This window comes from Geotrypetes seraphini, chromosome 3, assembly GCF_902459505.1.
Source record: "Geotrypetes seraphini chromosome 3, aGeoSer1.1, whole genome shotgun sequence".
Lineage (NCBI taxonomy): Eukaryota > Metazoa > Chordata > Amphibia > Gymnophiona > Dermophiidae > Geotrypetes > Geotrypetes seraphini.
The window spans coordinates 391,876,493-391,894,281 of NC_047086.1; the positions used below are offsets into that span (position 1 = coordinate 391,876,493).

Sequence of the window (17,789 nt, forward strand, 5' to 3'; positions counted from 1 at the left end):
AGCCCGTTACATTAACGGGTGCTAGAGTAGATGTGTCTTTCTTTCTCTCTCTCTCTCTCTCCTTGGCTGCTTTCTGTCTGTCTTTCTTTCTTTCTGTCTCTTTTTCCTCCACTGTCCACCACCACCACCCCTTGCCAGCTCCCCCTGTCCAGCAGTAGCCCTTCTCCCTTCCTTTTATGTCCCCCGTGTCCAGCAGCACCTCTTCTGTGCTCCCCCTGTCCCTCTTCCCTTCCCCCCCGGTCCATCAGCACCTCTTCCATGCTCCCCCTGTCCCTCTTCCCTGCTCCCCGGTCCATCAGCGCCCCTTACCTGCTCCCCCTGTCCAGCATGTTCGTTTGCAGCCTGGTGAGGATAGCGGCCAGTTGTAGCGAACCTTGCAGGCCGCTATGCACCTCAGTAGCAAGTTCCTTCTAACGCGATCACGTACGTCAGAGGAAACGTGCTACTGAGATGCTGAGCGGCCTGCGAAGTTTGTTACAGGCGGCCGCTATTCTCACCAGGCTCCTATAAAGAGCGGCGTCGGCAGCGGTACTGGACGGCGATGATGCGGCTCTGGCGCCGCTGGGAGAGAACTTGCCTGCAGTTTCCTCCAGCAGCAGCGGTTGGTGAGTGAGGGCGGGAGGAGGGGAGTGGCCAGAGTGTTCTCTGCCACCGGGTTCTAAAATGGAACACGGCCACGGATCACACACCACGGCAGCAGGGAACACGAAACCCTTAGGGTTTTATTATATAGGATGAATTTTATATTTTGTTCTATTGTAAGCCGCATCGAACCAAAACTTTTTTGGGGATAATGTTCGATATAAATGTTAATAAATGAAATAAAAAATCATTGGGCCTGTTTTACAAAGCCACGTGGTAACAGCCCCAAAGCCCTTTAAATCTCCATGGGCTTCGGGGCCGTTACCACGCAGCAGCTGCTAGCGTGGCTTTGTAAAACAGGCCCATTGTAATTTGTCAAATATATTCCTATCCTTTCTCCAAAAAAAAAAAAAAGACAAATATAATATTTTAATACATAATCTGTAAAAGATGCAATAAAATCTGTACTCTTAATATAAGCGGTTCATAGACAACCCCGCGAAAGACAAAGGCGCACGCCGACAACTGAGCGCAAGATGGAGGCGCGCGCCGAAGAAAATTACAGTTTTTAGGGGCTCGGACGGGGGTTTTTGTTGGGGAGCCCCCCCAGTTTACTTAATAGAGATCGCGCCGACGTTGTGGGGGGTTTGGGGGGTTGTAACCCTCCACATTTTACTGTAAACTTAACTTTTTCCCTAAAAACAGGGAAAAAAGTGAAGTTTTCAGTAAAATGTGGGGGGTTACAACCCCCCAAACCCCCCACAAAGCGGCGCGATCTCTATTAAGTAAAGTGGGGGGGTTCCCCCCCACGGTCCCCCGTCGGAGCCCTAAAAACAGTAATTTTCTGCAGCGCGTGCCTCCGCGCTGCGCTCAATTGTCTGCACGCGCCTTTGTCCTGGCGCACTTTTGACCTGACACCATATAAGCAGCCATTCTCCATGGGCCAGACCTTTAAGAAAATGTCCTTTAGGGGGCCACAATGTACGAATTTGCAAGTGGATTCACAGGACAAGGCCAGTAACATGAAAACCTTGATGTGTGCTACCCATCCAATTAAGTACTGTAATATGCAAATCAGATTCACAGTGATAGACTTTATCACAAAGAAGCTTAGCTGTGTGTTCCTAAGTCATAATGCCCTTATACAGATCCATGGCGAGACCTCATCTGGAATACTGTGTTCAATTTTGGAGACCACATTATCATAAAGATGTGCGGAGAATTGAGTCGGTTCAACGAATGGCCACCAGGATGGTCTCGGGACTCAAGAACCTCCCATATGAGGAGAGACTGAATAAACTGCAGCTATACTCGCTCGAGGAACGAAGAGAGAGGGGGGACATGATTGAGACGTTTAAATATATCACGGGCCGCATCGAGGTGGAAGACGATATCTTCTTTCTTAAAGGACCTTCGACCACAAGAGGACATCTGCTGAAAATCAAGGGCGGGCAATTTCATGGCGACACCAGGAAGTATTTCTTCACCGAAAGGGTGGTCGATCATTGGAATGAACTTCCACTGCAAGTGATTAAGGCCGGCAGCGTGCTAGATTTTAAAAAGAAATGGGATATGCATGTGGGATCTCTAGCCGGGTGAAGTCTGGGAGTGGGTCATTAGCGTGGGCAGATTTGATGGGCTTTGGCCCTTTTCTATCATCATATTCTATGTTTCTATGTAAGGCGGAGTTAATTTTCAGGGGAAACCCCTTTGCACAAAATTTTGACCTCAAACAATACTTTTTCACGGAAAAGGCGGTGAATGCATGAAATGGCCTCTCAGCGGAAGTGGTAGAGACAAACCCCTCCCCCCCTTCTTTTGCAAAGGTGAGGTACGCTTTTTAGTGCGCGGTAAATGTTAGCGCATGCTAAACGCTAACGCCTGCATGCTATCCTATGGAAGCGCTAGCGGTTAGCGCATGCGTTGATTTTGCAGTGGCGAATTTTGACGTCGCTCATACTCTGCTGCTACTCTACAGTTTTTTGTGACTTTTTTATTATCCCCCTTTTTTTACCATGGACCCCTGACGAAGGTTTGTCCGAAACACGGACCGTGTTGGGTCCCCTGATTGGTAAAAGGGTTTGCATATAATTATTTTGTCACAATAAATTTTGCCTACATCTTGTACAGATCTGCAGTTTTGTTTTGTTTGCTCTTTGTTTTTTCTCAAAAACAGACTATGGACTTTTCCTCCAGGAACTTGTCCAAACCTTTCTTAAAACCAGCTACTCTATCCGCTCTTACCTCATTCTCTGGCAACGCGTTCCAGAGCTTAACTATTCTCTGAGTGAAAAAATAAGAACATAAGCAGTGCCTCTGCCGGGTCAGACCAGAGGTCCATCCCGCCCAGCAGTCCGCCCCCGCGGCGGCCCAACAGGTCATGACCTGCCTTAATCACCAGAAGGGGCCCCCTTGCCCCCTAGGTTTCTCATCGAAGTCCTATCTTCCCATCAATGTCCTAACCCTCCAGCCTTGCACCTGCACGACCTGGTGAGCTGTCTATACTTATGCAACACCCCAGCACCTCCCTCAGTACCCCACGAAGAGTCATACAATCATATGAAATAAAACAATAGACTAGAAATAAGAACATAGAATAAGTAAAATCCAATACCAGAAAGGGGGTTGTAAGATAACATTCAGACGCTGCCTGAAACGGATTCTTTCTTTAGATTTTATTAACGGTTTCAGTAACAGAAACAATTTACGGACTAGAAAGGCATCTTTAAAGAGAAAAGTTTTGAGCTTGGTCTTAAATTTTTCAAGCGAGTTCTCTAATCGAACATCTAATGGGAGGGCATTCCACAAAGAGGGGGCAGTAACTGAGAAAATGGATTTACGAGTAGTATCGTGAAACAGTTCGCATATTGAATTATCAGGAAAGGAATGGAAAACAAAGATGAAAATATTATAATCTAATATAATAAAACCCTAAGCCACGCATGCGCCTGTTTTCCGTGAGCTGTAGGGCACCGCAGGTAGGAGTGCGCATGCATGCAAATCTTTTTTTTTTTCCCCTCTCTCCCCCGAGACAGATATTTCCTCCTATTGGTTTTAAGAGTATTTCCCTGTAACTTCATCGAGTGTCCCCTAGTCTTTCTCATTTTTGACGGAGTGAAAACTCGATCCATTCTACTCCACTCAGGGTTTTGTAGGCTTCAATCCTATCTCCCCTCAGCCGTCTCTTTTCCAAGCAGAAGAGCCCTAACTGTTTTAGTCTTTCCTCATGCGAGAGGTTTTCTCTTTAACTAATCGCATCTTACTAAGCTTTAAAGTTGCCCATTTTATGGAAGCCAGATTTTCCCAAAAGCACGCTGCGTCCAATGGAAATTACCCCTCCTTGGTCCGCCTACTTTCTGCACTGTTGCCCCATAGCCGTCGGAACGCAGGCACGAACCTGCGCATAGGTTTGATGCTCATTGCATCGGTTGCAATGAGGGGGGATGGGGGGGGGGAGAGGATTCAGGGGCACAGCAGGAACAAGGTGTTCAGCTGCAGATCTATATTTGGTTTTCTGTGTTGCCAAACAGACCACCGTCGTCTGTGTTAACACGCTCTCTTCACTCTGGGATACACTGCTTTTCTAGGAGCACAATCAAATCACCGCTCTTTCTGTCTTCCGCACTCTTCGCTCGCACCCTTTTCTACACTTCTGACCCGAGACATAATGGGGTTGATGTACTCAAAGGCTCGCAGTAGAGTCCTTTCTTCTACCCCAGGGGTGTCCAACCTTTTGGCTTCCCTGGGCCGCATTGGCCGAAAAAAATGTTCCTTGGGCCGTGCAAACGCTGCAGCAAGACAGAGGAAGGAGCCGGCAAGACGGTAAAAACCCGTGGGCAGAGAAAAACACTGCATCGCCCTCGACAGGGGCCGCACAAAATACTTCACGGGGCCGCAGGCGCCCATCGGGCCGCAGGTTGGACACCCCTGCTCTACCCTGAAATTAGCACCATAAAAATGCCGAGGCGTGCTCTAATCAATTAGAATTACAGGGCGACTGCAACAGGCGGTTTTCGTTCCCGGGCGAAACCAAATTCGGGACTGAAATTCACCACTTGCCCCCTGTTTTACTAAGATGCGCTAAGCGTTTTAGCACGCGCTAACCGTTAACCCGTCCATAGGTTAACATGCACACGTCAGCGTTTAGCGTGCGCGTAGTGCACGCTAAAAAGCATTGCGCACCTTAGTAAAAGGAGCCCACCCCGTACCACCGCCACTGCTGCAAGCTCATTTCCCTGGGCCAGCCTCACCCTGACAGAAAGCCTGCCCCTCCCAGGCAGCCCACCGGCTCCGCCCCCCACAGGCCTACTTTCTAAAAGCCCTGGTCGTCAAGTGGCCTCTCTGAAGCAGCTGCATAGGCAAGAGAACAAATTAACATCAAGTTTGATTGGATAACCATACCTCAAATACCCAAGACACTAATTAATCTTTCGTGTCTCAACTGGGGTAATAGAGTTCATCATTGGTCTTGGTAAAGTGACATGTGCTCTAAATTTATTTTCTAAACTTGATTTGATAGCATACAATAAATATAAAGTGCTTTTAGTGTTTAAGGTGCTAAAAAAAGGAAGGCACTTATCTTTTATGCCCGATGGCTGCCCAACCGTTTCACACTCGGTTTCATAAGGGGCTTTGCCTCCTTCTATGCATGCACCAAAACTAAAAAATAACAATTTATAAAAAATTATTTGAAAATCTTATTGACTGATTGAATAAATAACTAATAACAAATCAATCAGTCAATAAGATTTTCAAATAATTTTTTTAATAAATTGGACAGTGTGTTAGAACTTAGGCTTTTCGGAATAAATGTGAGATTTAAATATGGTTTAAATGCTTAAGAGGATATTCTTTCAGTTTAGCTGAGATTGACACTAATTAAATAATGATCAAGTTTTGGTTTTTTCACTAAGGACACGAAAGATAATTTAAGTAGTGTCTTGGGTATTTGAGGTCTGGTTATCCAATCAAACTTGATGTTAATTTGTTCTCCTGCCTATGTAATTGTTAATTGTTTGAACAAATTTTTTGTTTTCTTCAATTCAAGTGGATCTCTCTGAAGCTGCAGCATCCTGAATTGCTCCTGTCTCCACCGTAAAAATGGCGGCCGGAATGTCCTGAGGCAGCCCGGCGAGACCGCTGCAGGAGGTGGCCGCCATCACTTTGGGACCGGAACCCACACGAGCCAGATCAATCCCCAATCACTCCTGCTCACGCCATTTCCAATCTCAAAATAGCGGCTGCCAGTAGCGAAGCGAGGGTGAGCAGCGCCCCTCCCCTAACCCCCACCCCCTGCGGTACGTGCAAGCCCCTTCCCTGTACCCTTTTAATATAGGCAACAGCAGCCACCAACTTACTGCCCGTGTCGGCTTCGGCGCTCTCTCTGATGTGACTTCCTAGGTGCGGGTCCCGGAACTGAGGTCAGAGAGAGCGCCGAACCCGACACGGGTAGTAAATTAGTGACTGCTCACGCCAAAGTCAAAAAGGTACGGGGGAAGGGAAGGAGCGTGTGGGCAGCAGGGGGAGGAGTAGGAAGGGGGCAGAGAGGAGTTCCGACGCCCCGAGTAAGATGGCGCCCGGGGTGGACCACCCCGTCTCACACACACACACACACCCCTTACTACACTCCTGTCAGCTGCAACCTTCTGCGGCAGCCTGGCTAAACTTTCCACTTACAACAGGTGTGAGAATGTTATTTATTTTAGCACGACTGCAGGATATCTAATGACTCCATTACCATGCATTTTAATGCGTGTTACTATGATCTGTGATAATGGTTTCCATCACTGTTCCCTCTAAGGCAGTGGACTCAAACCCACGACCCGGGGGCCACATGCGGCCCGCCAGGTACTATTTTGAGGCCATCGGTATGTTTATCATAATCACAAAAGTAAAATAAAACAGTTTCTTGATCATGTGTCTCTTTAGCTATAAATTACAATATTATTATTAAGACAGCCTGAAAGAAAGATTTATAAACTATAAAGAGTTTTACCTCATGCAAAAATTGTAATTTCTTTAATAAGACATTAACTATTTTTTCTGAGGTCCTCCAAGTACCTACAAATCCAAAATGTGGCCCTGTAAAGGGTTTGAGTTGGAGACCACTGCTCTAAGCTAAGCAAGAGTCCTCCACCTGCAGTCCTGCCAGTAGGGGGTGATGTTTCATGACTATATTCTCAATAGTGAGAGACTGGCAAGCTCTGCAGGACTCCAGAGAAACCTACCTGCGCCTAGTAATTGAAAACATAATAATTAAGCACTGCCCCCTACTGGCAGCAATGCAGTTGGAGGACAGCTGCTCAGCTTACAGGAAACAGTGGTTTTCATTCAAGCTAATACCAGCACTGAAACTATTTAAGAATTTCTTGGCCAGTAAAATCCATGATAAAGCTGGGTTATAGTCATGGTAATGCTTTGTGCATTGGCCACCAAAGAACTTTAGGGTGAAGCTGCGCGGTCTCGGTGATCAGCTGAGCTGCCCACCCTCACATTTACTAACTGTAAAGTCTAGTAAGTTCCAGCACATGGTGGGAAATTTCTGGCACTGCAGAGAGAAGGGAAACATAGAAACATAGAAATTGACGGCAGAAAAGGGCCATAGCCCATCGAGTCTGCCCATACCAATGACCCACTCCCTGATTCTTACTCCCCTATAGATCCCACATGAATATCCCATTTTCTCTTAAAATCTGACACGCTGTTGGCCTCAATCACCTGCCGAGGCAGCTCGTTCCAATGATCGACCACCCTTTCGGTGAAGAAGTACTTCCTAGCATCACCTTGAAATTTCCCTCCCCTGATTTTCAGCGAGTGTCCTCTGGTTACCGTGGGTCCTGTAAGACTGAAGATATCATCTTTTACCTCTATATGCCCCGTGATATATTTAAAGGTCTCAATCTCTCTTCGCTCCTCCAGTGAGTATATCCGCAGTTTTTTTAACCTTTCTTCATACGTGAGATCCCGGAGCCCCAAGACCATCCTGGTAGCCATTCGCTGAACCGACTCAACTCTCATAGGTTGCCATCCTACACCTTCAGTTTGTGCTGCATCATATAGTTGAGGGGTTGCTCAGTTAAGATGCCTTACTGGGTCAGACCAAAGGTCCATCAAGCTCAGTAGCCCATTCTCACGGTGGCCAATCCAGGTCACTAATGCCTGGCCAAAACCCAAGAAGTAGCAACATTCCAGCATCTCAAAGAACAGCAAGATTCCGGAACCCCAGAGCCTAGATTGTGATGTCATAACGCTTCATTCCACAGTGCCTCAGAGCCAACCTCATCAGTGATGTCACAATGGCTTGATTGTCCTACACTTGGCTCATGTAAGAACATAAGAATAGCCCTACTGGGTCAATAACAGACTCTGGACTTTTTCTCCAGCACAGCGAAGAGTTATAATTATCACTCCCCAAACACCTAGTTCTCTATATGTAAATTATTTCTCTACCAACTAATTGGGGGAGGGGGGGAGTAGAGAGACTGTGCATCATCTGTCAATTAAGATTTAATGTACAGTACATGGCAGATATTCCAGGAACTCGGAGAAAGAAAACATTTATTTTTCTGTTTTGTTTCTTTTATAAAAGATATAGACCCTCTTTTACAAAGGTGCACTATGCTTTTCAGCGCGCGTGTAGCGCCCGCTAAATCAACGCGTGCGCTAACGCGTCCACAGGATAACATGCACGCATCAGCGTTTAACGTGCGTTTAGCCCGCGCTAATATTTCGCCGCTAAAAAGCATAGCGCACCTTTGTAAAAGAGGGGGATCATGTCAGGCTTGGGGCTCAAGTGTGAGCTCAAATACCTAGGGACTGCCTTCCACTCCAGTCAGCCACAAAGTACTAGGAGACAACAGTGCCGAAATCATTCAGAAGCAGGATTATTGGACTGTTACCTCTCTTGCTCATTGTTTTATTCAATGAAAACGTATGGGCCGGGAGCGCTGCCAGCAGTCTCGTGTGCTCAGTGTTGTGCAATAAGAGTAACATGAAGACGCAACATACGTTATTTGATACTGTAAATCGTTGCCTTTTCCAGGATAATATCAATTAGCCTAAACTAATAGAAAGCAGCCTTTTTTCCTAGGTGCATAAGAGAAAGCGAAGGCCTCCGGCTTCTTCGTCAGCGTCTTTCTTCCTGACAAGAAAATGCGGGGCTTTTAAACAGACCATTTAACTTTTAAGCCCAGGAACAAAAGTGCTGCAGGAGAGAGACCATCAGGAATAGTGGCCACAGAGCGGCTGCAAAGCAATTAAGTTCTCTGCTAAGCCCCTTCGCTACAAATAAATCAGTGACCCAAATCCCCCCTCATTATTAAATCAGCTTTCATGAACCCACCCTCCAAACCAAATACATTTCCATTTTAATGGACCTGCACCTGCTTATCACAATAGCTCTTTAGGAAGGAATGCATGAAACCCGAGCAATGCAGGGAAAGGAGATGGCCTTGCGGCCCTTCAGCCCTACGCAAGCTTGCAGCGAGAGACTGGGCAACGGGAAGCCATAATACGAGGCCAGGCTTAAAGTGGCAAAGCAGCCCTCCACCGAGGTCATTTTTCCAGTGCTCGGATTCATATGTCTTCTCCTATGCTAGTAAACAGCAAAATTTACAGAACTTTAGGAAAATGCTGAAAAGACACCTGTATGATGAAATATAGCAGTGGTCTTCAACTCAAACCCTTTGGGATTTGTAGGTACTTGGAGGGCCTCAGAAAAAATAGTTAATGTCTTATTAAAGAAATGACAATTTTGCATGAGGGAAAACTCTTTATAGTTTATAAATCTTTCCTTTTGGCCAAGTCTTAATAATAATATTGTAATTTATAGCTAAAGAGACATATGATCAAGAAACTGTTTTATTTTACTTTTGGGATTATGATAAACATACTGAGGGCCTCAAAATAGTACCTGGCGGGCCGCATGTGGCCCCCCCCCCCCCAGGCTGCGAGTTTGAGACCACAGAAATATGGGGTCTGAGTTTGGCTGAGGGAGAAGGCGTAGTGACTATTGAGTGCTGGTCACAGAGGTTTTCAATGGTCTAGTCTGTTCTATTTGGCATAACGATGTTTGTCATTGAGGCGTCCTGTATGCTACATGGAATTTTATATTTTCATGTATTTTAGGGTTTGGCCAGTTTTTTGGCCTTAAATAATGTTCGTCGTTGATGCGACATGTCTGTCATATGCAATTTGATTTTTATATGTAAGTGTGTAATTTGTTTTATATTGTGGGGGAAAGTATGAGAAGGGAAATTTAAATTAAAATATAAATAAATCTAACCCCCCCTCTTTTACTGAGGTGCGCTAACCGATTAGCATGAGCTAAATGAATTAGCAAGCGCTAAACGCTAAATCGTCCATAGACTAGCATTTAGCGCACGTTAATCCGTTAGCGCCTTAGTAAAAGAGGGCCTAAAAGTTGTAATCTTTCAAAATTTCTTTGTTGAAACCTATCTTCATGTTAACACGAACCAGGCCTTCTAAAGAACCGCTTAAAAAGTGAAGACACACACCAGAATTGAACAAGCAAAGAGCCCGCGGTCAGCAGAAAGATCCTCATTCTTGGAACTGGAGTGAAACTTGTTAGAGGGATAGATGGCGATTTTGATCCCGTCCAACTCCTGGTGAGGGACTCCCTCAAAGGGCGAATAGTGGCAAAATATTACAGTTAATTAAAATAAAACAATATTTTCTCTCTCATGTTGCATGAGCGAGGATTAGCTCATTTTGCACTGAATTTTTCCAAGTGAAAAATAAAATGTTGTACGTCTAATTGTTTTCCATTAGATTATTTCATTGCATTATTTACTTTACTGTCAAAAAGTATAAATAAAAAAGCCCTCCCCGCCCTCAAAAAATAAACCAGACAAGAACTAATCCATATGGACTGGTGCAGAATAGGATGTGTGTAGCATGTTACAACTTCACAGGTTTCATCCTGTGATAGAAATTTTTCATATGCTGTACATTAATATCTTTAGAAAAGAATATTAATAGACTTTTAACAGAGATCTGTGTGCATTCCTTATTTTTAATCTACACTATAAGAACCAACTTGTTCTGTAGCCAGAAGAACCAACAATTTACAAAAAAATCTTGTGATAGAGCAATAGAAAAATGAAAGGTGTCCCTAATAACCGATTTATTACAAGAAAGATGTACTTAGCAGACTCGTGCTTCTGTTGGAAATATCACATTTAAGGGACAAACCCTAAATTCGTTTTAGAAGGTGGTATTATTATATAGTATGTTATATGGTGCAGTTGCAAATAGGCTGTAATTTAGCGGGGTTCGTAGAGCTGTTACACCACCCTTCGCTGCGTTAATTCAGCAACTGTCTCATTTTGCGGTATTTCGGGCTTCCGTGCCAGAGTGAAACTGAGCTGCTTTTTTTTTTTTTTTTTTAAACCCCTCTGAAAATATCGCTTCTTCTAAAACGGGAAACTCGATGCAAATTGCTCTCGGGGGGAAACTGAAATTTCACTTCTGCGTTGAAATTTAAGCCGTTCTCCCGAACCCAGGAGAGAACAATATTATGGAAAGCCACTTAAAAAAAAAAAAAAAAAAAAGGGTTAAGCTGCATCGATCCTGGATATATTTCAGCAGAGTGCTCCATGACCATCGTGCTAGTTTTCTATGCTGCTTTTATTTATTTATTTTTCAGAAAGTCAGCTAAAATTCAACTGCGTCTGTTCATTTCAGACGGCTGGATGCTGGCCCTACAGATTGAAAATAGCGCGCTTCCAAAGAACTACGGGCAAATCAGTTGGAATTACAGCTTCGCTACACAGATCGGCTGCACTGAACCCAAATGAATGTGTGTCAGGCAGAAACAGATGCCCGCTTAGGGTCAAAGTTATTCTACCCCGGGTGATTATCATTTCGGGGGTTAGGAACATACATAATAGCAGGTCCCATCTTGCTTAGAGATGACTTTTTGTCTTCTTGTCTTGGAGATTCTGTGTTATTGGCTATTACGGATGTTGCTTTAGACCAGATAAAACCTGAAAGACGGATCGTTATAGCATTTGAAGGTTTCAGTCCGCTGAACTTAAAAGAGGTTGGCCGTAATAGAGAAGGAAAGGAGCATACTGATTTTTCTTTCAGTACCTATCTTCACCCAAATCAATATTATAAACTAGCAAGCCTCCACGGCTCAACTAAGCAAAGCATAATACAGTTCAAACCATTGCGCGTTCTGATTTAGAGACTTTCTTTAAGGCGGTCATCTTGCAGATTTTTTTTTTGAATCGGTGTGAAAGTAAAACCAAAACGTTTCCACACTACTGCTTAGTCTAGTCGCCTGAATGAAAGCTTTGGACATTAAACGCATTTCCGGAGGGGGGGGGGGGCTCTGTTTATTCAACTAATTTAACATATTAAGCTTCGCTCACCAGGACTCGACCACCACAACACTTTGCTTAACCAAATTGAGTTAACCTAAATAAATGACTTCTTAAAGATAAATCCTATTTAAGGAGTGCTGTTCAGAGATTCCTCATCTTTCTTTAGTTAATCAGGCACAATATTTGTTCAGAGGAATACCTCGGGATAGCAGAAGGCAGTGGCAAATGCAATTTTGTCTAGGAAGAGCACAGAATCTTAGCTATTAAAAACCAAAATGTTAGGGATGTTTGTAAGTTTCCGAGTTTCTTTTTGAAAATTTGGGATCCATATTTTCAAAATCTTTCTTCTAGAGCACAAAGTATGATTATTAATATTTTACATCGAAGCTTTAGAAACATATATAACTTTGCAATACCTGGTAATATGTGTCATCTTGCATTCGGGGGGGGGGAGAATAGGGGGTGCAGGGGTAGGATGAAATAGGTCATCTAGAAATGTATATTGAAGGAATGATAAATTTCATATTTTATTATAATTTCATTAATTACTTCAATGCAATATGAATAGGAGGGAGGAGGGGGAAGGGAGTTGGGGAGTAGTAGGGGGGTTGATACGGGTCTTATGGAAATATATTTTGGAGGAATGATAGAAATATGTATGAAAATATCATAATTGTGACTCTATTTGAAATGAAATCTATTTGTATTATATAGTATTATATTTAACTATTTCCTTCAATAAAATGTTATAAATTACATGGAAAGAAAAAAGAAAAAAACAACACCGAAATGTATAAATGCTCTTTTTGGAAAATGAAACGGATCAGTGTTTGAGTTTGACTCAATTTCTTTTCTTTAATCATGAAGTGTGAAAGATTTGATGCCATTATTATCTCGGTGAGGTCCAAGGACCCCCTCTCCCTGGTTTCTACACCAAATGATTGATTATGCTTCTAGAAACCTACAAGCCTGGCTTAACCCCTCGCCTTACTTAGGCTGTTCCACTTCACACTTCAACTAGGTTTCCATGCACTCTCTAGCTGAACAATTTCAAATGTTAGCCCCTCTTGCAGGAAACAAGCAACGCCCCCCCCCCCCCAAAAGCAAATAAACAGCAGGGCTGCTAGGCCAAAGCGCAGGAGTTCACAAGGAGAGCAGCCCGCGGCTCGGATCCCTCCGGCTTTCCCCCCCTCTCCTACCCTGCAGCGCATTATTTCTCCTGGGCCAGATATCATGAGGACATTGTCCTCTTTTCCTGTCACCCTGGCAGCTCCAGTGAAATCTGTCAGTATTCATTAGCAAACTTCAAACAGACTCTGCAATATGTTAGATCTCTTTGTCCTGCACTCCCCAAATCCCACAACCCAAACAAAGTTTATATATATACATATATATATATATATATATTTTGTCTTCATGTTTTTAATGATAGCATCCATAGAGTTTCAGAAAATGTTAGTTAATGCAGACTTCTTGCTTACTCTCGAATCAAATGAATAGTCCATTCTCATATTTAGAGAAAAATTATCTGCAGTAACTAAGCCTGGACCAATTCTTAACCTGCTTCAGCCCCCACGAATAGTAATCGTTAGACAAAAACTGTCCCCACCCCACCCCCGAGTTCTCAAAACCACACGTGTTCTTTGCACCTTTATGGAACTGCCAAAGGTGGTTTTTTTTTTCTCTCATGTTATAAACACTACAGGCTGTAATCGTATTATTACACCGGGAGATGTTTCTATGAAAATCTGATCATCCCGTTTAACAAAATCTGTCCCCCGAGTTCTCAAAACCACACATGTACTTTTACACCTTTATGGAACTACCAAAGGTGGGGTTTTTTTCTCATGTTATAAACACTACAGGCTGTAATCGTATTATTACACCGGGAGATGTTTCTATGAAAATCTGATCATCCCGTTTAACAAAATCTGTCCCCCGAGTTCTCAAAACCACACATGTACTTTACACCTTTATGGAACTGCCAAAGGTGGGGTTTTTTTCTCATGTTATAAACACTATCGTATTATTACACCGGGAGATGTTTCTATGAAAATCTGATCATCCCGTTTAACAAAACCTATCCCCCGAGTTCTCAAAACCACACATGTACTTACACCTTTATGGAACTGCCAAAGGTGGGTTTTTTTTTTCTCATGTTATAAACACTACAGGCTGTAATCGTATTATTACACCGGGAGATGTTTCTATGAAAATCTGATCATCCCGTTTAACAAAACCTATCCCCCGAGTTCTCAAAACCACACATGTACTTACACCTTTATGGAACTGCCAAAGGTGGGTTTTTTTTCTCATGTTATAAACACTACAGGCTGTAATCGTATTATTACACCGGGAGATGTTTCTATGAAAATCTGATCATCCCGTTTAACAAAACCTATCCCCCGAGTTCTCAAAACCACACATGTACTTACACCTTTATGGAACTGCCAAAGGTGGGTTTTTTTTTCTCATGTTATAAACACTATCGTATTATTACACCGGGAGATGTTTCTATGAAAATCTGATCATCCCGTTTAACAAAACCTATCCCCCGAGTTCTCAAAACCACACATGTACTTACACCTTTATGGAACTGCCAAAGGTGGGTTTTTTTTTCTCATGTTATAAACACTACAGGCTGTAATCGTATTATTACACCGGGAGATGTTTCTATGAAAATCTGATCATCCCGTTTAACAAAACCTATCCCCCGAGTTCTCAAAACCACACATGTACTTACACCTTTATGGAACTGCCAAAGGTGGGTTTTTTTTCTCATGTTATAAACACTACAGGCTGTAATCGTATTATTACACCGGGAGATGTTTCTATGAAAATCTGATCATCCCGTTTAACAAAACCTATCCCCCGAGTTCTCAAAACCACACATGTACTTTACACCTTTATGGAACTGCCAAAGGGTTTCTCATGTTATAAACACTACAGGCTGTAATCGTATTATTACACCGGGAGAGGTTCCTATGAAAATCTGCTCATCCCGTTTAATTCTGAGCCTTATTTTTAAATGGAAAACGTAACACGATAGGTGCAGCCGTTGCAACAGCCCGCTTAAAATCCGATTTCCTCCAGCTACAGATTTATAATTACAATATAATCAGACACGTGGTAAGATGCAAAAGGCAGCGGTACCCTGTGGTTTGGGGGTTGGTTTTTTTTTTTTACCTGCAAGATGTTGGGGTGTTGCAGCCGCCGCAAAAGTATCATTTCTTTGACAAGCTTGTAGGAGGCCAGCCTGTAACAGTCCCCCATCGCCCCGAAACGTCTCAGGCAGTTCTCGATGTCGTGCCCCCCAAAGTCCACCGATTTCAGGGCCACCCAAGCCGTCCCGTTCAGAACCGCTTTGAAAACCGCTTTGGTGTAGCCCGAGCCCAGATAACGGACGTCGGTGGCGTCGCCCAGGTCCCCGCAGCCCAGCAAAGGAGCCCCGGCGGCGAGGTCGACCCGGGACTTAGGGGAGGGGGCGACCGCCCTCTCCGACCGATGTTCAGCGGGAGCCCGCCGGGCCAGGTCCATCAGCCTCCTCTCCAGCGGTCGGACGAGCCTCTTGGCGGCGGCCGGCGGAGCCCGATGCTCCCGGTAGCGGATCACCTCCCCGTAGCGCTCCCGAAGCTGCCGGGCTAGGTCGGCGGAGGCCGGAGAGGGATCGGTCCGAGAGCGCGCGACCCCGCTTTGGTGATGATCAAAGCCGGGGACGAAGACCAGGTTGAGCAAAGTGCCCAGGCAGAAGGAGAAGCAGAAGCCGGCGGCCACCGTGACCCTCCTCCGCCTCATCGCTGGGCTTCGCAAGGCTGGGCAAAGCGCGCTAGTCTCGCGCCCGGCGGAGCCACTTTGCGCGCTGGCTTTCGCGAGTCTGGGCACGCGCTCGCCCTAAGCCACGCGAGGCAGACGAGCCTGACACTTGCCTCCCTGTTTATAAGCATCCATACTCCGCATTAGCCGCCGCCGGACCCCCAAACCCCGCCCCCCTCCAAGCCCGTGACGTCATCTGACAGCCCAAGCCGGCCCGCCGGAGCCGGGGAGCCGCGGGGCGACGCGGGGCGTGTAGTCTTTTGAGAGGAGTCGGGCCGGCCGGCCGGATCGAAGGAGAACTACAACTCCCGTGGGGCGACGGGGCGGAGCGAGGCGGTGGAATACGAGCCGCCCTGCGCGCAGGCCCGGCCTTCGCTGGCAGGAGTGGAAGCAAATCCGCGACTGGAGGCGGGAGAAGCTTTGCGCGCGATTGATATGGAGTTATTAATCGAGAATGAAAAAAATGACGCGCTTTGTTACGCGAAAAACCACGAGGCGTTTCTGTTAAGTCTTCAAGTCTTGTTACAATTTGATATAGTCGCCGATTCAAATATTTCTAGGCGAAATGCAAGAAAACGGATTACAGTAGTTGAAAAAGTGCATGAATGCGTTGGCTTTGCAACGCCTTTGTTTCATGAGAATGATGAAATGTCAAACGTAGAAAACGATATGACAATGTAATGGCCACCAAAGCAGCAAAACTAGACAGACAAATCACCAATCTGCTGTCTTCGACCACAGACTACAAAAACCTTCAAAAAAGAAACTAAAACTCTACTCTTCAAAAAATACATTAAACCTATTTAACACCCACCAGTTCCTTCCCAATCTCCACCTACCACACTCTCTACCCCTTTCAAATCTAAAATGTATCTAATTACCCAACAGGTATCCCATCGAGTTCCCATAAATTCTTATGTAATTCCTATGCAGTTCTTATGACAATTCTTATGTAAAGTTACAATTCTTGTAACCTCCTGAGAAATCTTATGTAATCCGCCTTGAACCGCAAGGTAAAAGTGGAATAGAAATCACTAAAGAAATGTGATGTAATAATAATAATAATAATAATAACTTTACTCTTCTATACCGCCACAATTCTTGCGACTTCTAGGCGGTTTACATTCAAGAGAGCTGGACATTCAGTGATTTACAATATGTGGAGGGAGTATAGAGTACAGAGACTATTAGGAATCAAAATTACAAAATATAATGTTTGCTAAGAATTTCGGAGCGGACCTGTAAAGAAAAATTGCAGCTTTCCTGAAAAAAGGGAAAAAATTACAATGTACAATGTAAATGCATTTATTATTAAAATACACTAAGGGAGTCTTGAGCCACCTTTCTCGCAAGTGCGACTCAGAGCTAAATTTAGAGCGCTAGGGAGTTTTCACGTGGGCTGATGGTGTTTTTCAAATGCCCTTTTCTGACTGCCCCATTCATGCAAGGGAGTGCGCTGCGAGCTCTGCGCTCTTGATCTGAAATGGGATAAGGGACGTAACTGATGGCTAGTTATATTATATATATACTCTAGATCAGTGTCTCTCAAACTTTTTTTTTTTTTTAGCTCTGGCGACTAAATGGAGCTAATGATTTTGCTGCACATTATAATTGAAATTATAAAATTGCAAAGCAAGAAAACAATTAAATTTGAGAGTTATTTATTTAAAGTTCTTTAAGCTATGTATGGGTAATTGTAACAAGATACAGGATTCCTCCTTTAGCCAACAAGTATATTGGGTTAGTTTTTGATCAAATGGGTCATTTGGCCTCTGTTGCCCGGCAACAGCCCCAAAGCCCTTTAAATCTTTATGGGCTTCGGGGCCGTTAGCACAGCGCAGCCGCTAATGTGGCTTTGTATAAGAGGCCGATTGTAACAACGGTGAAACTAAAATAGATAGAACAGAATTGCTAATCAATGCTTGTTTTTGAGTGCAAATTAACTCTAAACGTAGCTCGATAGTGGGCAAGCAAAGGCCCATTTCATCATCCACCATCTGCAGTCCTCTTTTTTTTTTTTTTCCAATTTAATTTCTGACAGAGCTG

General features: G+C 44.3%; 1 protein-coding gene across 2 annotated transcripts in view; it reads right to left on the reverse strand.

Annotated features, from left to right (window-relative positions):
- The window catches only part of PKDCC (protein kinase domain containing, cytoplasmic), a 115,006-nt gene extending 99,139 nt beyond the window's left edge, over positions 1–15,867 (reverse strand). For both annotated transcript variants that reach the window (XM_033935658.1, XM_033935657.1), the window contains exon 1: positions 15,117–15,867. In XM_033935658.1, coding sequence (XP_033791549.1) covers positions 15,117–15,725 — 609 coding nt within the window. In that variant the 5' untranslated portion in view covers positions 15,726–15,867. The remainder of the gene's footprint in view (positions 1–15,116) is intronic.
- Positions 15,868–17,789: the final 1,922 nt, after the last annotated feature.